The 23,964-nt window shown below is 36.0% G+C and overlaps 2 protein-coding genes and 1 long non-coding RNA gene across 3 annotated transcripts; all 3 read right to left on the bottom strand.

Annotated features, from left to right (window-relative positions):
• Positions 1-5,415: 5,415 nt before the first annotated feature.
• On the bottom strand, positions 5,416-7,281 carry LOC105437483. The gene is made up of 3 exons (XM_011664127.2): positions 7,196-7,281; positions 6,516-6,573; positions 5,416-5,833 (listed from the first exon to the last, which is right to left on the bottom strand). Exons 1-3 carry the CDS (start codon positions 7,278-7,280, stop codon positions 5,566-5,568), a joined length of 411 nt encoding a protein of 136 aa, XP_011662429.1. The 5' UTR covers position 7,281; the 3' UTR covers positions 5,416-5,565.
• A 10,472-nt stretch (positions 7,282-17,753) lies between these two features.
• On the bottom strand, positions 17,754-19,211 carry LOC105437482. The gene is made up of 3 exons (XR_970620.1): positions 19,069-19,211; positions 18,300-18,401; positions 17,754-17,853 (listed from the first exon to the last, which is right to left on the bottom strand). It is a non-coding gene; the product is annotated as an uncharacterized LOC105437482 (long non-coding RNA).
• A 4-nt stretch (positions 19,212-19,215) lies between these two features.
• On the bottom strand, positions 19,216-23,762 carry LOC105437486 (T-lymphocyte activation antigen CD86-like). Its single transcript, XM_030978651.1, has 3 exons — positions 23,636-23,762; positions 20,362-20,718; positions 19,216-19,370 (listed from the first exon to the last, which is right to left on the bottom strand). Exons 1-3 carry the CDS (start codon positions 23,649-23,651, stop codon positions 19,216-19,218), a joined length of 528 nt encoding a protein of 175 aa, XP_030834511.1. The 5' UTR covers positions 23,652-23,762.
• Between the last annotated feature and the right edge of the window lie 202 nt (positions 23,763-23,964).

Below are 23,964 nucleotides of genomic sequence, written 5' to 3'. Positions count from 1 at the left end.
ATTACATATAGTTGTAGATATATTGTAGACACTGTGTGATATATCTGTATAACTATTTAGAAGTAGATATTACTTATTGCACCCAATTAGCTATTTTGCATTAACAAGCAGTACAGTACAGTACTATAACCGAAACTACAATATCACTTCTACGTTTTTCAGTTTACATTATGCACATTTACTCGCAGGTCTATTATTAACCGTATGGTATTAATTGTCCGAATAATACATGCACCTCAGTTTAGTATGTGCGTTGTCGATCAGTGGTCCGTGTATGTTTTAAATGTGTTGATTAGTGGCAAAGCAAGTCGTGTCTTTATATCTCATTATGGCGTCTTTTATTGCTTACCACAGGAACCGGAATTATAGAACATAGGTAAATACAAACTTACCTGACTCCTCGTCCTTATTAATCGAATAATGAAATCGATGAGCTAAAACATATGGCGGTAGGCTTATAAGCGTAGGAGCCTGTACTTGACCCCTAACGTTGGTTTTCCTCTTTTTTGTAGACGTAAATGAGAGGTGAACAATAGAGGGGAGTAGAAGATCTGGTTGTAGTCCAATACGGCAATTCAAGACACATTGTGATGACAGGAAGAGTGGGTGCTGTTTCATTTAAAAGCTGATCCGATTGCAACGTCTTGAATATGGCTATATTAATTATTTTGAATGGAAGCACATCTTGAACATAAAACGAAATATATATAAGTTATGTAGTCATCGAAAAGAAAATTCTATTTCTTAACAGATCTGAAATGATTATTCTAATTAGGGTCTTAGCAAACACTTCACATGTTTTAATCAGGACTGCTCTTACTGAACTTTGGTTAAAGGTTTCAATATAGTTCATTATATTTTCGATTGTTAAAGAGTCTCATTCGTTATTGAATTACCAACATATGCACGTAGGCATTCATTGTTTGTTGATAATGAAATGGCAAAATGTATTGTGACCCGGTCCTGCCTCCTAATTCTGGCAGGCGCTGTTTAAGAAGATTTGTCTGTTTGTATGATTAAAATAATGGGGAGGGGGTCTATTATTTAAGGGCGGGATTGATCTCCAACGCGCTCCCCCTCACGAACGGCTAAAGCTTATGAAGTGCACTTTTAATATCGAGGATGGTTTATACATGTATTAACCATTTCATTTGAATTCATATCAATAAAATAATTAATTCGAACGGATTGTCACTAGTGAGGACAAGCTTGCAAAAGAATTATCTGAGAAATCTCCATTATCGAAATCATATAAGGTCAATCGCTTTGTTTATTAATTACTTGCATTATATTTCAGTTTACTTTTAAACAACGGAAATAAAGCTAGGTATCAAAGTCCTAAGAACCAGTTTGTACATATATATATATTAAACAAGTTATCATATACAATCAATGGATGTAGCAAACACAGGCTGTATCGACCGCATGTACAGCAAGACCACTTGTCTACAAAGATCTCATTATTTGTATGTATTGAAAAGTGTTTTCTTTGAAACGTGTATCAAAGAAAAGTGTATATAAATACCACCTGATTATAAAGGCCGCTTGTCTTCTCTCCCTTTGAGCGATGTTTATACAGGTTTCACTTTAGAAATTCGATGATAAATTCGGAGTTAGATGATTTTGTATGAATTAAGGCATTGCTAATTTTCGATATTAAAAAGTAATAATTTTGCGGGTAAATAAGTAATGCATAATCTTTGCTCAATCTCTATAGACGATATTCATGGTGCTTTATATACAGTAATTAATGTTCATGATATAAAGCTAGCCTTAAAAAGGTCACAAAGACTTTATAAGTTTGTTTTAAAGAATTGTAATAAGCTTTTCCACTACCTATTAAAATAGGCGGAATTTAAAATAACTATATGAATTAAAATAGGGTATTGAAATTGCAATTAGATGGTTTCTATTGATATATGCGATCATGTTCCTAAACTCACTATTTATTTATCTACATGCATGGGATTCAAACTGTCTCTTCTTCAACTCATGTGGCAATGCCCTTATTTCAACAATAAAGGCGTTTAAGATAGCTATAAAACGGGATAGAAGATATCTTATTTGACTTGACTCGCGCTTCAAGACATAATTATATACCTCACTTTACAAATCCGGCCATCTGATTGGTCGAAATTGGAGTCCTGATTTTAGCCTTTCCCGTAAACAAACGTAAAATGCCTAAACCGGTTGATAGTACAAGAGTGAGATCCCTTTAAAATTCCGGTTACAATGGAAATAGTACATGTTGCTGCGATACCCATTGATTTACGTGTTAAATTGTTCTTTGTGGAATGCTCATTGGTTTACGTGTTTAAATGTTCGTTTTCGAATGCGCAGCGCGGCTACTAAACAGTGTTTGTGCATTTAATTCGGTTGCTACATTTTGCACACAGTGCGAGACGACCGCCGATCTCAACTTTAGGCCTAGATCTATAATCTGCATGTAATGACGAGATGACGACCCTTTGGAAATATGGAGATAAACCTGCTCTTTCATACGACACCTCATTTTTAAGTATCACCTGCATAGGGATAATATGCGTACAATCTCCATGGATTTTAGCACACAAACTCGAGTCAGAGACCCTATGAAGACTAGGTCTCGATAGCTTAAACAAACTTGATTACCATGATTGATAAGTCCCGCATGTATTCTATGACCCTTTGCGGTATATAAAAGTTATAATGACTAATATTCGGGGAGGTCGTGCTATCACCCCTCGGTACGCCTCGGGGCGATAGCACGATGTAACTTCCCCTTGAGCGTATAAAAACAACTCATAAAAGTCATTATTACTATACTACATTCTACGAGATTACTCGAGGCATACTATTAAGAATAAACTGAATTGGAACTTCCATATCAATAACATGTTGCCATAACCCTAAAAGATTTACTTCAAAATTTAATGCATTTACATGAAATTTAATTATCATAACTTTTTTAAGAATACTGTTTATGCCCTGAACTTTTCCAATAATTTGATCATGCCATTTGCTAAGGCCCTTGTATCTCAATGCTGAGTTTCCCGTCGCCCGCCCGCTTTTGCGATCGAAAATCTGAAAAAATAATTAATTATTGTTTGTTTGTTTGTTTTTGTTTTTTTAATTTTCATTTTTTGTTAAATCTTTTTTTCATGGTGCGTCTTCTCAATTACCATTGGGTTGGGAATTGCCAATTTTTTTTTTTTTTTTTTAATGGATTTTTTTTTTTTTTTTTATTCCATAAAACATGTTTTTTTATCGCCACGTTAAGTATTACAACAAGTGGGTTATTCATGAAGACAACTGCTCATGTACATAACTTTACAGCTTTGTTCGTGTATGCTATTACCAACAAAAAAAGTCAGTCAGTTACTCAATATATAGTGTCTGACGGGTTTTCTTGTATAATTTGAATAATAGGACACTGCTAACGTTTAAATTGATGGATTCATAACTCCTGCAAAGTTCTACAGAATGTTATGTTGGCTGCGAATGGGACATAGTACTTTTAAAGTACTGTTCTATTTTAATTTATAGCATTTATATGTGTGGTTTATTTTTAAAAATATTTGATGTTTGTATTAATGAAAATAACCAAGATGTACTAACAATGTGTATGTATGAGATGTTCAGACATGCTTAGTTAACAAACTGGAAATACACAAGTTAAACCAACAAAAGTGAATTAAGTGTTCGTAAAAGGTTAACATTAAGGAATCTTGCAAATAATGAATAATGAAACAGTTGCCTCATTTTGAGGTGAAAAAATGGGACGGGAAATTCGCAATCGAGTTTCATTGGCCTAAGGAAGTAGAAGTGTCGGGGTCTATTGGATACGTCGCTGGACTGTGAATAACGTGAATAGCTACATATGTGTCTATTTATTGATTTCTAAGCATACTTTGTTTATGTTTTATTGTAAAACAGCATCTGATGAACTAACACTTCAACAAGCTCTACTTCAAGATAGTTCTTTTTTCTCGTGCTATTTTCTATATATTTATCGTTTCATTGCATATTTTTGTTATATTCTTGTATTACTTTTTGCATGAGAAATAAAATCATTTGAATCATTTGAATCAACGTGGTTCACGGTTCGAGTCCCATATTAACCATATCCTATCAAATCAAATGAAAAGCTGTACGGAGTGAAATCTTTTAACAGTCTCTCTTCTGAATTATCTCCCTCTTCCTCACACAAACACACATTCTCTCGCACATGCCTCAATATGCTGATATTAAAGAGGAAGAACAAAAAAGGTAAAATTTCCAAACAGCTTTTTCAAATGTTTTGTTCTCATTAAACAGCATCAGGTGCACAAACCGAATCATCATTATACACACATATGGAATGAAAATGTTCAAGATTGTATGCATGTGTTTATGAAAATAAATTTGTAACAACATTACCAAAAATAAATTGTAGGTTAGCAGATTTATCGCTCTGAAAGATATATATATAAGTGAAATGTTTTGTGTTGTTTTAACGACATATTATAAAGCTTCTAATATCATCGAGATGCATGCAAAACACACTTTATAGTAGTACTCTTAGTCCTAACATTACAAACATTACTCGAGTTACAACGATTACATGTACGTCAACCAAAGGTGCAGTTTGAGAACGATGAAATTCAAATTTGCTTATGCACCACTACATAAACTAAAAAAACGATACAAAATATTCGGCGATAAACATGTTTATACTATTATATCAAGAGTTAAAGATGAAGTCGAGTTCTGGTCATGCGATTGCATTGAGAAATAAACGGTGTGGAATCGATCAGAAAACGTTGTAAAAAAAAAATCCCCTTTCCCCAGAACCCAACCTTCTCCTTAACATTAATATATAAGACAATGTAAGTTTTTCCTACAGCAAAGGTAACTAAATAGTTACACAACTACAATTATACAATTTAATTTTTATACCGTATTGCTTGCTATGTGTTTTTGTAAAGCTTCCAGGTACACTATATCAGATTGGGTTTTAATACTTCAGCGATGCTCAAAACAATCAAATATACTTCTATTATGGTATTGATGGAAAACCTATCACATTTGCAGCACTTGCTGTTTGTTGCATTACAGGGCTTCTCATATTAGGTCAAAGCCTCTAAACGATAAGTTATTGTGAACAAAAGTAAACTGCATTTTGAAATTCCTTGTTTTCATAAAATAGATGTAATACGCTTTCAAATGATACATTGGTTATATTAATCCGTACACATTTCACCAATCAACATTGTTTTTAAAAAAATGTCATTTGTTATAGGTTTTGCAAAGACTGTAAAAAGGTTAGGATCACATTCAAACATTATCGATTATGAACAGAAGGAAACACAAGCTTTACAAAAATGAAAGGAAAGGTTTAATTTTCTTGTTTTAGTAATGTGGAAATGAGTAATGTCATCATAAAATAAGGATAGTGGAGATATTGTCGATGGTGAAGTTAATAAGGACACTATGAGTAATCAGATGGGTCTGTAATTGTCACGAACCATTCGATATAATTATTAATATAATTATTCATTATGTAAATCAAACAAAATGTTGTCGAACTGAGTTGAGGCTGTTAATCTACATCTTATACTGATCTCTTAGTCCTCCGAGTTCTGCTTTCACGAGAGCTTTATCAAGATCATGAATAAAACCACCTGTCTTTGTACTCCATTTTTTCAATATATCCTCAAACGCAGCAGAATAATTTAATTGACATTTGGTTACAATGTTGTTAGAGAAGGCAATATCATATCCCAGTTCCACGCATAAAACGGTGTAGTTGTCACCAGAAACGAGTTTTGACAGTTTTATGATTTCTCCATCACTAACTCTTCTTTCGCCAGACCTGCAATATTGAAAAGAAAGGCAATTAAGTTCAGCAGCAACAGGAACATGTTGTATGTCTACAGGAGAACTTGATTTCTGTATATGTATGCATCTAGATTTCAAACCCCTCTGTTATTAATGTTTCTTTTTACTTATACTTCATAGCTGTAGGGGCTATATTACAACAACTGTATAGATACTGAAATTATTTATTCTCTTTCTTTTACATGTTTTATCCTACTCATGTTTAAGTTATGTAAATAGTGCTTTTGTGATTTTATCAATGAGTACAAAGTTTACCATTTTTTCAAGTGGATTTGGCGCCTTAATAAAGCTTAATTACGATTAATGTTATTATCTTTATTATTAGTATCAGTGTATATCATCATCACCATCAGTTCAGCAAATCAATAAACCGAAATATCTTTTTCATAATTGCAGGCCAAATTAAATATATGCCTCATTGTTTATTAACTTGGATTTTTCAAATAACATTTGATATTTATCAATGCTTATCATTAAAATGATAAAGATAAAAAATATACATTGTATTTAATATGTTTAAAGTTATTATGTAGTAGCACCTATTTAATATGTTGGGTGATTAATGTTATTTTGAATGCATTAAGTAGAAATCCTCTAAAATGAAGAAGGCCTGAGATGGAAAGTTGACTATTTTCCAGTATATGAAAATACTATACCTGTTAAAGTGTGTTCCCTGTGTCACGGTAGACGATGGCATCATTGATGAGTTGTCACCTGTTAGATGAGAAAATGTATGCCATTGCATATTAACATAAATCGAGCCTGTAAACTGGGCATGGTCAAGGTGTTCACATAATAACGAATAATCACTATGAATAATAAAAGGAAAATTATCTTCATTTACCCATATGATTTATATACCGAGTTTAATTGCTCTAATATAAATCTACTGTTCTAAATGTTGTTGTTGTTCCTGATGTTGTTGATTTATTTGATTTAATTAAGTCTTAATTTGCTAGGGTGGCTCCATGATTGATTTCGACAGTGTTTGACAACAAGGCCCTGTTAATTACAATTATAATTTAAAGAGTATAATACAAGATACATACAAAACATGATCAAACAAACAGCAAGTACCAAAGTAATATACGAAACAATAAATGTTCACTCAGCGAAGAGCAAATCATCCGTTTCCAACTTTGAGATCAAACTTTGACATTGTTTTGGAATAATAAAACCGTGAATAATATTACAGCATTCTGTCAATGAACCATAAACTATTTTTGTAATCGTTGTTCTTGCTGTTCTTGTCTCTTTCGAAACAATAACCTGAGGATAAAACGAGAAAACATTGAGCCAAAGGGAATAACTTAAATAATACATTAAGCAAATTTACCCATGCCACTGATGGGGACAAATTCGTCAGCAAGACGAACTAATCCAGCATCCATTAATGCTTTCTTGAGGGCCGCTTGTATCATTTACAATAATACCAGGTTTGTTGATAATAAAATGGCACCATTTCTTGTCGACTGGTTTTGCCTTCTTATCATGGTTTTACAGAATATTGAGAGGTGCTTGAGCCCCAAAGCGCCCACCCCCCCCCCCCCCGAACAGCTACTACTCCCAAGGTGCAATAAAAGTCAATAAAATAAAATAAATAAATAAAATGAATATAAACGGATTGTCACTATGGAAGACAGACCTGCTAAACAAATATTTTGGGAAATCTTCATTACTTGTTATCTTAATATTCCTACTGCAAATAGACTTTGTTTATGATTACTATACAAGGTCCGAAAGCTATTTGTATATATTATTTGCATTTATGAAATACACCGTGAATATAACCATGTATCAAAGTCCTATGAACCCGTTTGATCATTTATATTTATACAAATTATCATATACACTTTAACCTGCTTTAGCAAACACCTTTACCGAAACCACCTGTCTATCAAGACCGTATAATCATTTGTATTGAAAAGGAACGTATATAAAGACCACCCGGGTATACAGGCCGCTTTTCCTGCCACCCCCCCCCCCCCTCCCTTGAGCGGTCTTTATATAGAGGTTTCACTGAAAAAAATCCATTGAGAAAATCGGAGTAAGTGGATTTTGTATAAATATTTTAAGCATATGACACATTTCTAATTTGCGTTATGTTATGATTTTTTGCGGGTATATAATGATCTTTGCGCAATCACTTTAACATATATTTATTGGTGCTTTATATAAATTGATCATAAACATATCTTAACAAATCTAAAGGTATTGCAGTAAGCTCTATCACCTATGACTTTGAGAAGTAAAACTAAAATGGTATAGAAATTACCCTTAAGTTTATTTCTTTAAAAAACCTTTCAGATCGCGTTTTCATCGGATCCTCTCAGAGTATGTCTTTAAAGTGGTTTATTCACTTGGCTCTTAGCCCAAGGGTTTTGCACGTAACAAATCAAAATGACACCCACTACTAACAAGTGGGCCACACTGTGTGTTACGTTTGCTCTTTGGCATAGAAGAAGCCACCCCCCTCCCAATCTGCTTCTGAAGAAAAGAACCCCCCCCCAAAAAAAAAAAAAAAAGAAAAAAAAAAAAAGAAGAAGAAGAAAGAATGCGCGTGAATGAAGTTCGGATTATAGACAGAGATTGCTATTCAAAAGAACAAACTGATTCACATGTCTAAAGTGCACTTGCACTGTCAATGACAATGATTTGGATAACTAATTTCAAAGAAACTATCAAGTTACACATAAATTTACAGTATGATATTAATCAGACATTATAAGATCGTGTCATAATTGTGCCCTTAGATTATGAGTATTAAGATTATAAATGTTCTCAATAATCCAGGTAGTATATAATAAAACAAATAATAATAACACGAACATTTTATATAGCATTTTCAATGCGCTGTACACAAATAAAGATTATTTCAAGAAATATGAATATTACTAATGCAATTAACCTTACTTAAATTACCATGAAGATCAAAGATTACCAGCATTACTGAATAATTCAACGTAACATGTAAATTCCTGGGAAAGTTAACAAATTATATCAATAATAGCAACAAAATTGATATCATTAAACGTAATAAATACTCAACTGAGCTTTAATACTATGTTTCAAATTGCGACGATTGACTTCTACTCCAGGACGCATGTTCATAGGATTTGATTTTATTCAAAGTCTGGGCGTTTCCTTGCTATGATGTTTTTATAGTGAAATAATAAAAAGTCTGTAAAAGATTTACCAAATTATATTACTACTGTTAAAGAGATTCGCTATGATCTTAATACAAGCTTACATGTGTTTGTATTTGCAAGGAACAAATTGATGAATCAATATTTCAGCAAAAAAACTTAGAGTTTCGGTAGAAGTCTGGAATGTAGCGTAGCAATAAATCCTGGGTACATGTAGTGAATAAGATAATACAAATAAGGATAAAATGAAATATAAAAAAGAAAAATGAGTATAAAAGGATGAAATAAAAATAAACTTCTTTTCGGCATTATATTATATCCCCCCCCCCCCAATATTTCAGGTGGGGGGATGGCCTGTACAATCATTCCCCCCAATAAATCACCATCAAAAAAAAAAAATGAAGAGAAAAAATAATGATGAGAGCCCGATGAGAGTAGTTAGTGGTTATTACTCGCAAGATCACAATCAATATACATATTTTGCTATCTCATTTTCATAATACAAACATATATAAATAGAAAACGAAGTAAATGAGACAACCGTATATGAGACAGGAATTAATTGAATTCTCGCTCATACGGTTTCATCAGGAATTGATGGATTTATTCCATTCATTCAATCAACAGCATCATAGAAATGCATTGCGCCAAATGCAAAGCCGTAGCGTTAAAAAGCAACGAGCTAAATGTTAAGCGCGAAGCACAAATGTGCCAAAAAGAAGTAGAGAGTGGGAGAGAGAGAAAATGAAAGATAGAGAGGATACAGGCGCGTAGCTAGGGGGCGGGGGCGGTGGATAAAGAGTCGAGAACGGTACAACGAATCGTCTTGTTTCTCTAATAATTTAATGAAACGTCAAAGCTACCGCGCTTCGCGCGGGAGGGGGAAACTGAATTAAGACAAGGATTAAGAGTCGAGAATGGTACAACCAATCGACTTCTTTCTTTATTAATTTAATGAAACGCCAGAGCTTCCGCGCTACGCGCGGAGGAAGGGGAACTTAATTCAAACTAGGATTAATAGTCGAGAACGGTACAACGAATCGTCTTCTTTCTTTAATAATTTAATGAAACGTCAAAGCTTCCGCGCTTCGCGCGGAAGGGGGGGGGGGAGAACTGAATTAAGACTTTGATTAAGAGTCGAGAATGGTACAACGAATCGTCTTCTTTCTTTAATAATTTAATGAAACGTCAGAGCTTCCGCGCTACGCGCGGAGGAAGGGGAACTTGATTCAAACAAGGATTAAGAGTCGAGAATGGTACAACGAATCGTCTTCTTTCTTTAATAATTTAATGAAACGTCAAAGCTGCCGCGCTTCGCGCGGGAGGGGTGGGGAAAACTGAATTCAGACAGGGATTAAGAGTCGAGAATGGTACAACGACTCGTCTTCTTTCTTTAATAATTTAATGAAACGTCAGAGCTTCCGCGCTACGCGCGGAGGAAGGGGAACTTGATTCAAACAAGGATTAAGAGTCGAGAATGGTACAACGAATCGTCTTCTTTCTTTAATAATTTAATGAAACGTCAAAGCTGCCGCGCTTCGCGCGGGAGGGGTGGGGAAAACTGAATTCAGACAGGGATTAAGAGTCGAGAATGGTACAACGACTCGTCTTCTTTCTTTAATAATTTAATGAAACGTCAGAGCTTCCGCGCTACGCGCGGAGGAAGGGGAACTTGATTCAAACAAGGATTAAGAGTCGAGAATGGTACAACGAATCGTCTTCTTTCTTTAATAATTTAATGAAACGTCAAAGCTGCCGCGCTTCGCGCGGGAGGGGTGGGGAAAACTGAATTCAGACAGGGATTAAGAGTCGAGAATGGTACAACGAATCGTCTTCTTTCTTTAATAATTAAATGGAACGTCAGAACTTCCGCGCTACGCGCGGAGGAAGGGGAACTTGATTCAAACAATGATTAAGAGTCGAGAACGGTACAACGAATCGTCATCTTTTCCCCTAATAATTTTATGAAACGTCAGAGCTCACTACCGCCCCCCCCCCCTAAAATAAAATCCTGGTTACGCGCTTGAGAGGATAATAACCCAGGTAGCAAGCCCATGTGGGCCCCACATGGGTCCCATAATCTCTGAAATGTTATCTTTTATTGAAGGTGACTTGAAAAAGTTAATAAATTGGAAGGGAGGGGTACAACCTGCCACACGCTTCTACCTCTTGGTTGCTTTGATCCGTTGCCGAAAATATTTTGGCACCTATCATCCCCCCCAACCACGGATACAAATCGACACCCCTGACAATAATGATTAAAGCAAGAATGTTGATAGTAATAATAATTATTATCGTTATTAGGAACAAAACAATAACAATAATAATGAAAGCGACATGTATCCGTACTAAACTGTGTAAAATATAACATCCCTTCCGGATCAAAACAGACAAATATATACATGATGTGTATTTCATCTTTAAAAAAAAAACTCTACTCGTAAAACAAAAGTGTTACAAGAAAAATAGGAAAACACAACACAGTTGGACTTAAAGAAAAAATAAACCTATCATTAATTCATGTCATAAACGTTTATTATGGTAGAAACCTATTAAATGCCATTGCATCGAAGAACAGAGAATACTCCCCCCCCCCCCCACCATCCCTCCTCCTACGACCACGACTGACTATTGCCATGAAACATGTATTTACTGACTGGATGGAAAGAGATCATCAGCAAGACGAATTTGTCCAGATTGCTCCAAAGCATTCTTCAAAGCTCCTTGCTCGGTAGATTTCCTTTGACTTTTTCGCCAATCCCGGAGCATTCGAAGAGTTCCATCATATGCTACATTCTGTGTTTTGTTATTAGTTTCTATGTAGCCATGAATATCTTCCGGTGTAAATCCAAGCTTCTTTCCTAATGTGTCGATTTCTGACCCCTGCCGGGCTCTTTTGGCAACTACCACCAAAATATCGTCGAAATCTTTGATTGAGGTAAGACATGGCGACGGAAAATGAAATATCAAGAAAAAAGGAAATATTTATTTAAAACTAAGTTTGGTTCTCCTCTCGTGACTAATTTGTTCAAGAAAATAACTGACTGCAAGTTATTGGGAAAGGATTGTGTAGGGCATGATAAGTGTTGTAAATTGTGAGGCTTTAAAATCATCGAAAATGATAATAATTCTGCATATAATCTTGATGAAAATCATTGGCGCTCAATAGAGCAATTGGGTTTGAGACTACACATGCCAATTGAAAGTTTGGTCCAAACGCTTCACTTATATCTTGTCATATTTCGAACAATTAAATATTTGGAAATCAATCCTTTCATTTCATTTACTTTTCAGTTTTCTGTTTTACTTTTACTAAATGATCGTTAATTTTAGGTAAAACGAAACTTTCAGGGAACTTGACATTGTGTCGTTCTAGGAGCATGTTTAGAGTCTGAAAGTACCGGTAAAATTTTGACTGAACAGGGCTCGTATGGGTTCAATACTTAATTTATGAACCCAATATTTGTGGAAAGAGGTTCAGTGTAAACTATTGCTTGGATCTAGAACTTAAATACATTATAATAGAAATAAGGCCGAAATAGTTGTATATCGTGATTGTTAGGAGCGACTTATCATCCCGTTCTTTTTCTATTATTCATTCTATTACAATAATAAAAATATGACTTTAGATTAGTAGTACCTTTTTGTGGACGATTGGAAGTAGAAGTAGGACCAGCAGTATCCGAAGTAGTAGTAATAGTAGCAGTAATAGTAGCAGCAGCAGCAGCATCAGCAGCAGGAGTAGTAGTAGCAGTAGAATGGCTATTCGTTGTATTAGGTAATGACATCAATGGTGTAGTTACATCTGTAAAATGATAAAGGTTATGGAATCCTTATTAATATCAATACATAACTTTGCATGATCAACCAAAATGGATATTACTTTAAAATATGTTTTAGGTGGTAGATATTTGATTGGTGAAACATTATAGGCTTCAATGGACATTATTACCCCGGCTTTAGCTCCGGTTAAACGTAGGGCTTATTACATTCAAGGATTATATCCCACCTGGTTCCCAGTACATATGGTAAAAACCTGGTGGGTCGAGTGTGGAGAATTTATATCGATGTCTTGCCAAAAGACGTTATTGCTCGGCTGCATGTATTCGAACCTAATGACTCACTGTCTAGACAGGCGCGTACGCAGGGGGGGGGGGGGGGGGGGGGTAGTTTGGGGGTCAACTCTCCTCAAATTAATGTAATGCGTGTGTTTTGGAGGAACCCTCCTCCCTACCCCCCCCCCCCCCTCCGCCTAAGTTTGTGTTAAATAAAACAAAAAACAAAAAATATATATATATATATATATATATATATATAAATATATATAAATTTTGACCTTTTATACCCCCCCCCTTCTAACGAAATATCGATTGGTCAAAGTTTCAAATTTTCGGGACAAAAACAAAATTATAAACCCCCCCCCCCCCCCCCCCCCCCCCCCGCTCATTCAGCGGCTGGCTGAGTTGTTGCAAATTTTCGGCGCGATATTCAAATTTTAAAACCCCCCTCCGAAAAAATCCTGCGTATGCGCCTGTGGCCAGAGACTTATAAAAATAATCACAACACGTCTTCATACCTTGATCTTGTTCGGGATCACCATTGATGTTCTGAGGAATTGAGGGATCTCCATCTCCTGCTAGGAAAAAAATAAATGCAATTCAAAAACTATAAGTGGGTTTTTCAAGGTTCTGTTTCGGTTGTGGGTGCAGAGCTGAATAGTCTATTGTTATTATCACAAAATATGTTTAAATTTGTTGGGTAAGTCAGGTGATGTTACTGGTTGAGTATAAGAGCAGTTTTTCAAGCACGTTAGAATATTAAATATTAATTAGATGATTATGTCGTCATGCAAAGAATCCTCTACTTCTTTTGACTGAAAACATCAAATTAAAGTCTCCACTCAATAAAGTGAATGCTAAAATTGAGATTAAAATATTCATAAATAATTATAGATATATGTATGTAGACATATCATGAACTAAGAGGTATAATAATGCCAAAACTATATATAACTATACATAGAATCAACATTATGATTGTAATGTAGCTGTGCAATGCTTAAGTTATTATTTCCAGACCACAGTGAAATGTTACTGCAATCAGGTAATGAACAAACTACCATAACCATTTTTTAACAATGCCCTCATGCCGATTATACGACCTTATGCTTCGGAGGCATCGCTTTTGTGTCAATTAACTGCAAAGAAGTGAATTCAAAACGAAAAATTGTTCCCTTACTCTGCACCTAAACCTAACCCTAAACATTTGAAAACCAAGGTCCTAACTCTCTTTCTGACGATTTATTTTGAATTTTATTGAAATTTGCTTCTGGTGGCTTATCAAATGTAAACAGCATTGTAATAACGACATTCTTATATTCCACATTATTATCATAAATACCCAAATTAAGATATCAAGAGATACGGGAGAGAGAATTATAGAAAGGAGAGAAGGAGGAAAAAAGGAAGAGGGAAGGATATGAATGCGAAAGGCAAAAATGTATAAAGCAGGCTGCCAGAAAAAAACATATTTTGGTTGAAAGAGAAAATAATAATAATAATAATAATAATAAAATATTTAATTGTTTATATAGCGCTTAATACAAATGTCTCTAAGCACTTTATAAATATACTATTACCCCGGGCATTGGATTCAGTGCTTGCCCGCACACAATGTGTGCACAAAATAAATCAAACAATTAAAATCTATATTCCAAAGTTTCCTTTTTTCTCTCATATCAATTCCTTTCATAGCAAAAGCGCTCCTCACAATTTCTGTAAATTTGGCAGTTTAACGCTACGCGTACCGCCTTGACCGGACTGTGCGGTATCTGTGCAGTTCTGTGTGTAGAGAGGTCGGGCCGTATTCATTATTTCTTGGGGGTGCATAGATTGCTCTAATTATACGTACGCGTGTAATGCGCAAGTTTATTGTTACGGCACTAAACCCATCCCACTCATTGTTCCCCTTTTTTATAATGGTACTGACCCAATGAAATGTGCAGTGCGCTCGTATGCGCTGCGCTGCGTGTGTACATGTACTGTACTTATGCATGTTCAGTTATATGTGTATGCATATAGCATTACGTACGTGTATGCATACACGGCTAGCTGGCACAAAACCCTGGGTCGGGCTTCTAAAATGGGACATGAAGCATGATTTGACATGAAAATTGGCGGGCTTAAAATGAATCAATCAAAATGAGCTTTATATGTATGAAAAGCTTATGTATCATATGTCATTGTCTGGGATTGAGGATTTACAAATTTGACGCAAAACGCGTTGCTGCAAAGTTAAAGATTGGTATATTGAAAGGCAATCGAGCACAGTGCGACCGATCAATGGACATTATGTACACTGTATGAGAAAGTAAAAAAAGTTAAATGGATTGTAAAGTTTAACGTCAAAATGACGTAGGTTTTTTTTTCAAGTAAGGGCATGGTTTTACATGGAATGTAAAGGAAAGTTTTGGTAGATATCTTGGATATCTCGGATGTAGAAAAAGTAAAATATATGCACAATTAGTGAAAAAGATAATTATGATAATAAGGATTCAATTATTTTAAAGATACTATGTCCTTGGTGGAGCCAAAATCAAATTATATAGAACTTTGCAAGAATTATGAATATGTCATGTATGTCCTACCTGTGTACTTCAAACGTTAGCAGTGTCCTAATATTCAAATTATGCAAGGAAATCCGTTTACTTGCTAGACTTCAATGTCAGACATTATTGAGTGACTGACTGGCTTTTTTTTTTCTTCTTTGGTAATAACATACATAAAATGAACTGAAAACGGTACTTGAGCATTTGTCTACATCAATAACCCACTTCTTGTAATGGTCAAAAGTAATCTGATTGAATCGTTGCGCAGATTAAAACGTACAACCATTCGGTACAATGGTCTGAAAATCGAGACTATTACTTAATACTGGCTCTATAGCTCCTAAGTCGATTTGACAACTTATAGTCGTTATTTTCCCACTTAAAGACATTTGCAACCCCCCCCCCCTTTTTTTTAGTGAAGTTCCAATTTAATTAGTATTATCTTTCAAATGCCGTTGGAATTTAACTTTTTCATTTTATTTGGCCTTCAAATGGGACATAGTACCTTTAAACGAATAAGGAAATTAAGTAAAAAAAATAATATAAAAAGGTGTGAAATGAAATTACACATCTGTTCAGCATTATGTTCATTTGCAAAACAGTCATGATAAAATTTACTTCCCTATTGAACGTTATAGAAAAGTTACCTTAACATTTTTTATGCTAATAATTGTTTTAAGACTCTCTATCGGGAACATATCAAATGATGGAACGAAGATATGTTTAATTTTTTAAAAGCTATATTGTTTTGTAATAATATTTTTTTCAATAATGATAATTAAAAGTATGATTGATTTCACACTTTTTCCCTTACTATCGTATTTATAAAAAAAGAATTCATCATTATTATCATATATATCTTTTTTATAGCAATACAAACAATTATCATGATAATAACAAAAAATGATAATAATAGCCACATTTATCCTTACTAAACTGCGTGTAAAAGAATATTCCTTCCGGGTCTAAGCAAAGAAATATATAGATATATATATATATATATATATATACAGGCGCGGATCTACGGGGGGGGGGTGGGTTAGGGGGTTTAAACCCCCCCCCCCCCCTTGGGCGGCCAACAAAAAAAAAAAAAAAAAAAACGCACGCTGGAGAGAAACCCTTTCAAGTGCAAATATTGTTAGAAAATAACAAACTGCAAGTAATTGAGAAAGGATTATTATTCCATAAAAATGTGGTCTTAACTATTAGGCTTCATACTCATCAAAAATTCGGAGAATTCTACATTTTATTTCATTTCATTTTAATTTTTCCATTTCCAACAAAGTACAATACATAATAACGAATACATTGTAAAATGTATATAAAACATAGTTACAGATAGAATAAACAAATTTTAATAGTAATTTATACATTTGAGGAAAACAAAAGTTGAATTATAAATTTAACTGCATTATTTTGAGGAAATGAAGAGGTCCACTGAAAAGCAAAGCTTGTAAGTTGTGGACCCCTCAGATAATAGTGAGTGTGAAAAGAGTATAGAATACATAAACAATCAAAGAAGAACAACGGCCAACAGAGACAACATTTATTAAAACACATATAATCTTGATGGAAGTCATTGGCGCTGCATAGAGTAGTATGGGTAAGTGATTACACATGTCGATTTTTTTTTTCTCCAAACGATTCACATCTTTCTTGTCTTATTTCGAATAAGTGAACGTCTGAAAAGCAATAATTTTCAGGGGCATTTCTTCTTTCCTTTACCTAATATTCTTTACTTTTTTAAGATAAAAATGGCTCCATCAGGGTACTTGACATTGTGTCGTTCTAGGAACATGTTAAGAATCCAGTACCAGTACAGATTAGACAGAACAGGGGCTAGAATCGGTACAATATTTATTTTTTGAACGCCAATATTTGAGGAAAGAGGTTCAATGTGAACTATTGCTTAGATCTAGAACTTATATACATACTAATAGAAATAAGGCCGAAATACCTGTATATCTTGATGTCTTTGTAAGGGGCGACTTATCATTCGAAATCATATCGTTTTTTTTTTTTTATCATTCATTCTATTACAATAATACAAATATGACTTTCGATTCGTATTACCTTCGTTTGTAGGAAAAGACGTAGAAGTAGTAGCACCGTTTACAGGAGTAGTTTCAGTCGTAGTCGCTATAGTAGTAGTAGTAGTAGTAGCAGCAGGAGCATGAGTAGCAGTAGCAGTAGAAGGGCTATTCGTTGTATTAGGTAATCGCATCAATTGTGTCCTCACATCTGTAACATAATAAAGGTTATGGAATCCTGATTAATATAATTAAACTATTTTGCTTGATCAACCAGAATAGACATCACTTTAAAACATATTGTAGTTGGTTGACCTTCGATTGGTACAGTATTTTAGGTTGCAATGGACTTTGGAGATTGATGTCGTCCCAAAATACGTCATTGCTCTGCTGCAGGTACTCGAACCTCATCGCTCACTGTCCAGAGACTTATACAAATAATCAAAACACGTCTTCATACCTTGATCTCGTTGGGGATCACCGCTCTTGTTCTGAGGAGTTGTGAGGTTAAATCTTACACAATATTTGGTCAAAGTTACACAGATTCTAAGATTAAAAGCATGTTCCCTCTTTAACCTAACTAATTTAGATTGCTTTATTGAGTCATTTCGAAATACTTTCAAATCAGAATTATGTTTTCGAGTAGAAAAAAGTCACCTCGTTTTTTCAAATAGTAGATCGTTAGAGTGATGATCGCCAGCAAGATGCATACAAGCAGTAGAATTATCCCGGCAATTTGACCACTAGTCATTCCCTTTCCTGGTGTGCCACAAGGAAGGACGAAAAGTTAAAGAAAACAAAATATTATGAAATAAAAATGAATGTAACTAGGATAATCATGTAAGTGTTGTCTTCTGAAGGTATTCGTTCGATATCTTCATGTGTAAACAACAATAATGATTTTGATAACAATAATACAAACAATGATAATAAGGTTGGCTTTTAAAAGTGCAAAATAGAACGGAGGATCTCGTCACGCTTAGCAATACATGTACTAAAAGAAATTAATGCAATTTCATACTTACAGATATTTACAGATTAATTCCTATGTAAAAGATAATGTATCATGATATCTATAAATAGCATTAAGAAAAATATTAACATCCTTCAGTATCCTTCTAACGCGCAGAAACAAAACCATTTTTAATTATTTTTCCTATGATAAATATCGGCACACAAATAATCTCCTTATACCACATCGTATTAATCATGAGAAAGATATACCAAAGCTTTCATTAATGTTTCCAGTGCTAGATGAAATTTTGCAAAACCATGTTATTTACACAAAACAATCCTGACATCACTTAGAGTATGAAATTGTGTGCAAAATTCCACGTGTGGCGAACGAGCAACAGTGCAGAGATGCGCAGAAAGCAACCCGAGTGTTAAGTACCAATTTTCGCATTTTTATTTTAAAAAAACATACCTGCGGGTGGTGTTATCAATACTTGAATTGATACCGCTGTGTTCTCTCTTCCGTTAGCCGAAAGATATGTGGCGTTACAGGTAAAGTTTCCTGTTTCAGACACCTGAATATGTCGACTGATATCAGCGGTCCCGTCATCGTTCTGCGTTACTTCATCAGTATATGATACACTTTTTCCATCCTGGTACCAAATGAGTTCGGTATCTTCAACAGGATAAACGTTGGGGAGTATGCAGGTAAGGGTGGGGATTGGTTGGCTTGAATAATGCAGGATGCGGACTCGCCGGTGCAATTTGTGATCACTGGAAGCGTATCAGGGCAAAGACCTTAATTGAAATATGATTATTGATAATGATAATGATAATAATAATGATAATAATAATAATAATGATAATAATAATAATGATAATAATAAGAATAAAAAACCGCACCAATGATTATGATAATACCACTAATGATTATCATAATGATATAGATACTGATAATAATAATAGTATTCATCATGTTGTTATTAGAATTTTAGATTATTTTGGATTATCATGTTACTACTATTCTTCCTGAAGGACCTGCAGTAATAGCCACATATTTTGCCCAGTACCATATATATACAAAATAATCCAGAGGGACAACATTTGCATTAATGCACACATTTCCAGTAGCCTCATACATTGGCACTTCCGAAAAGCTGGATGCCATTTAAAAATCAGTTTGGTTGCAAAAGGTACTATAGCCATCCAAGTTGTGCTTTGTAACTTGCAAACAGTGTGCAATATGTTCGGTTCCAAAAAGTACTACATCCAATTTCGGTTCCAAAAAATACTACATCCACAAAAATTGTAAAAACATAAATTCGTGAAAACTATTTATGCAGACTTAGATTTTGTTTAAAAAAGTGGTTTTATACTTGTATCATACAATAGTTTAATCAGCCAAAGTGTCATCCCAAACTGACATTGCTATTAAACTATGATAATACAACAAAATTAATCATGTTTTTCTCAGAATTTGGATTGATGGATGAAATACTCTTTGGAGTTACCACTCTCAGCCCAGATGTCATGGAAACTTGGCAATTACTTGGGATGGGATAATTGTAGGACTTTCAGCAAGAAAAATCATGGTGCTAATGAGGCTTCCGTGGTAATCAAAGTTATTAATATTATTAATATCAAACAAAACTGCTCTAATGTGGCCTGGAGGTCTATGTTTTATGCAAAAGTGTAACTGTTCTATAAACGATGTCATAATCGATACTTGTTCTTGATTGTCAAGGAGATCAAAAAATAAACTTACTGAAAACATTGAGCTTGGTGTTAATATTGGGCACTGGCGTTTGTCCTTGCCGGTCCACGTCACATCGATAAATCCCCTCATCAGCCACGGCTATGTCTTTCAGGATAAGCGTCGCATTGTCATTTTGCAAATTTGCTCGATCTGCATATTCTGGATCTATAGCTAAGACTCCCTCGCGAAGGAACAATATCTTCTGAGGCCCAGTGCCATCGTTGTAATACCAGTATATATTACGTAACGTGCCTTCCCCGAAGACACATGGTATGTTGACAGTGTCACCGGCCGTCGTGGAAATGTCTGGAGAGCTTCCGAAGACGCTGACTGCGGCCCATGTCAGTAAGAATATTACGAAGATAGCTGAGTAGAAAAGACAGAAACCAATAAACTGCGCATGTATTTTCAGATCGCAATAGCTGTACAGACACGTTATTGAATAGAAATGTTTGTACCCTGTTGGGACATTGCGTTCGGTGAGCAGAGTGGTTCAGGAGACGCTGACTGCGGCCCATGTCAGTAAGGTAATTTTGAGGGTAGCCGAGTTGATAGGACAGAAAGAATGAACTGAGAATCTATTTCTAGATCGAAATAGCTGTACAGACACGTAATTGAATAGAAATGGTAATACCCTGTTGGGACAAAGCGGGCGATGAGCAGAATGTGATGGTGTCGGTGTCGGTCAGTGAAATTGTTCTTGAGAGCGTTTATTTTGTTTTTGTTATCTGTCTCTTTGTTTGCTCTCATTATATCTCTCCCTCACTTTGTTTATCTTCCCCATCCACTCACATCCACCACAAATGAAAATTAGAAAATATAATAATATTCTGGTTTAACTCATATCCTGTCATAGGGATGTATGCATGCTACATGCGAGCCATAATTGCTTGCACGCATTCGTAGTAACAGTTATTGTTCATGCTCATTAAACTGTACGTGATGTGTGTTTCGCACGCGCTATTCATAGTACCATCGCGTTAAACAGATTATCTCAAACTAAACTTGGCTCGGGGGGATTTGTGGCTTTGCACAATGGGGATTTGTCATGTGCCATGATAAGAGTTAATATAGCGCTTCATATATCAATGGGGTCTCTAATCGTTAACAGATTTATTTTTTTCCTGTCATTGGTGCCAGGCTTTCCCACACAAAATAAATCAACATTCTGAACTCCCTGGATGGCACTTCAGCCTATTGCGATATTATAGAGTGGTGAATTGTGATGTCAAAAAAAAAAATCAATTTTTAGAATTTCTCAATTTTCTCTTTATTTTCCGAAAGAGCATCAAAAATAATGTCCGAATGTCGAAAACCAATTGAACATATTAAGTATCAGTTGAGATATGATCATTTGAATAAATATTGGAACTCAGTGTTATAGTGCTCCGGTTCACAACATTAGGAACCAGAGCACTATAACACTGAGTTCCCATAGGACATATATTTATTCAGATGGTATCTGGACACCTACCCCCTGAACATCTACCCCCCGGATAACCACCCCAGTCAACTACCCCCTAGGACAACTACCCCCTAGGCCAACTACCCTAGATGTCAACCAAGCTCTAAGACGGCTACCCCCAGGACAATTATCTACCGGACGACTACCCCGGACAACTACCCCCTTGGACAACTACCCATATGACAACTAACCCCGGATAACTTACCCCAGACAACTACCCCCTAGGATAGTTGTCGGGGGTTGTTGTCCAAGAGGATGGTTGTCTTAGGGTGTAGTTGTCTGGGCGTAGTTGTCTGGGTTGTTAGTTGTCCGGGGGTAGTTGTCCTAGGGGTTAGTTGTCCTAGGGGGTAGTTGTCCAAGGGATAGTCGTCCTACGGTAGTTGTCCTTGGGGTCCATTGTCTTTACTGGGGGTAGTTGTCCGGAGGTAGTTGTCCCGGGGGGTAGTCCTCCAAGATGGTGGATGCCCCTGGGGGTAGTTGTCCTAGGGGATAGTTAACTGGGGGTAGTTATCGGGGGTGGTGGAAGTCCAAGGGGTAGGTGTCCTAGAACCGATTTGTGGGAATATTTTACTAACCTTCAGCGATAGGTATTGCGTTCTCAAAAAATAACACAATTTTGCAGGTCTATTAATAGCCAAAGTATAAATACTTTGCAATATATGGATCGTCAATATTCTTTTGCGCAAGGGCCCTATTTCAAGGCCACTGGGAAACACCAAAAGGTCACCGACCTAATCGAGCGTTCGCCGTTGAGCGAGTTAAATCAAAATCGAAACCGCTAGGTCAAAGGCTGCAGAGCGGTCGCAGCCCGGTCGCCGGTTGATCGCCGCTGGGAAATTAGTCGGTCACTGGGCAGCGAGTTCAAAATCGGTCGGCAGCCTTTGACCTAGCGGCATCGAATGTTTACCTAAATCGTTCGACGGCGAACGCTCGATTAGGTCAGTGCCCGAGCAGCGACCGCCCGGGAACCGAGCGTATGTTGGTGCCCCGCCGATCAACGGCCGGCCGCCGGGGAATTTCTTTAAAATCAACCGCTGGCCAGTGGGAGACCGCTCGGGAATTGGTGGGTCATCAGTCGGTCACTGCCGGGACGCCGCCCGTATAAGCTCTCTAATTTCGCCCAGTTTTGACCAAAAATGGACAAGCGACCGACGGGAAATTGACAGCGCACCACCCAGACATCGCAGGTGCTCAACAGCCTGCTTGAAAAATCGCTTGGCGATGCCTAAATTTCACGACGACCGAGCAGACTACAAATCGGTCGGTCGCCGCTCTGAGTTGTTATGAACGCCACCAACCAATATACCATGGAGACGGGTTGATCGATATTCGGCTACGCCAGCTACGTTTACCGACAGACAGGCTCTCAAATTCCTCAAAAAATAAGGCAGTAAGGACGAACAATTAATTTAATAGCTATTAAAATGATATCATAACCCCAATTGATTTCTTACATTTGTAGGAACAGACTTTATATAAGACTCCTACAACATTCCACGCATGCATCAGTTACGCCTAAATATTTCAGTCTTTGTGTCAAAACTTATTTGTTTGTTTTTATTTCTGCGTTTTTAAAATAGAACATACTCATATGCATAGAGTAACAAAGTCATGAGTAGCTACAATAGTGAGCATGCATAGACTGTGCAATCTTCATAGTCTAACAGTATATGCACTCTCATACCCACTACTATTGACAGGGCTTGTGCCCGTCTATTAATTCAGCCCATGACTTTATTTAACAAAATGGCGCCAACATAAGTTGCCGAACTAAAGCTATTAAACTAGCCCTCTTTCCGAGTGATTTAATCTTCTTACCTTCAAACTTGTCCATGGCATATTGGTTCTTGCTTCCGCGATCTATATAGCTTGTGGACCATGAAAGAAATATGTTCACTAATCAATCTCAAGTGATTTTGTACCCTGCTCTTAGTTTATCGAGTATCCAAAAACATAACTACCAGCGCGGGTTATGTAAACAACACCCTTGAGACGTGTGCGTGACAAGAAAAGCTTAATAAATAACAATTCCCTGTATTAATCTCTTAAAGTCCAGGGCATCGCAGACCTCTTGAAAAGTGTGTTGATTTATAAGTGCGCGTTTCAATGGTTTGTTGGCGAACTTGTGCTTATGACGGTATCGTGAA

Source organism: Strongylocentrotus purpuratus, unplaced genomic scaffold (assembly GCF_000002235.5).
Source record: "Strongylocentrotus purpuratus isolate Spur 01 unplaced genomic scaffold, Spur_5.0 spur5_scaffold_1, whole genome shotgun sequence".
Classification (NCBI taxonomy): Eukaryota; Metazoa; Echinodermata; class Echinoidea; order Camarodonta; family Strongylocentrotidae; genus Strongylocentrotus; species Strongylocentrotus purpuratus.
This window is presented reverse-complemented; position numbering and strand designations above follow the sequence as displayed.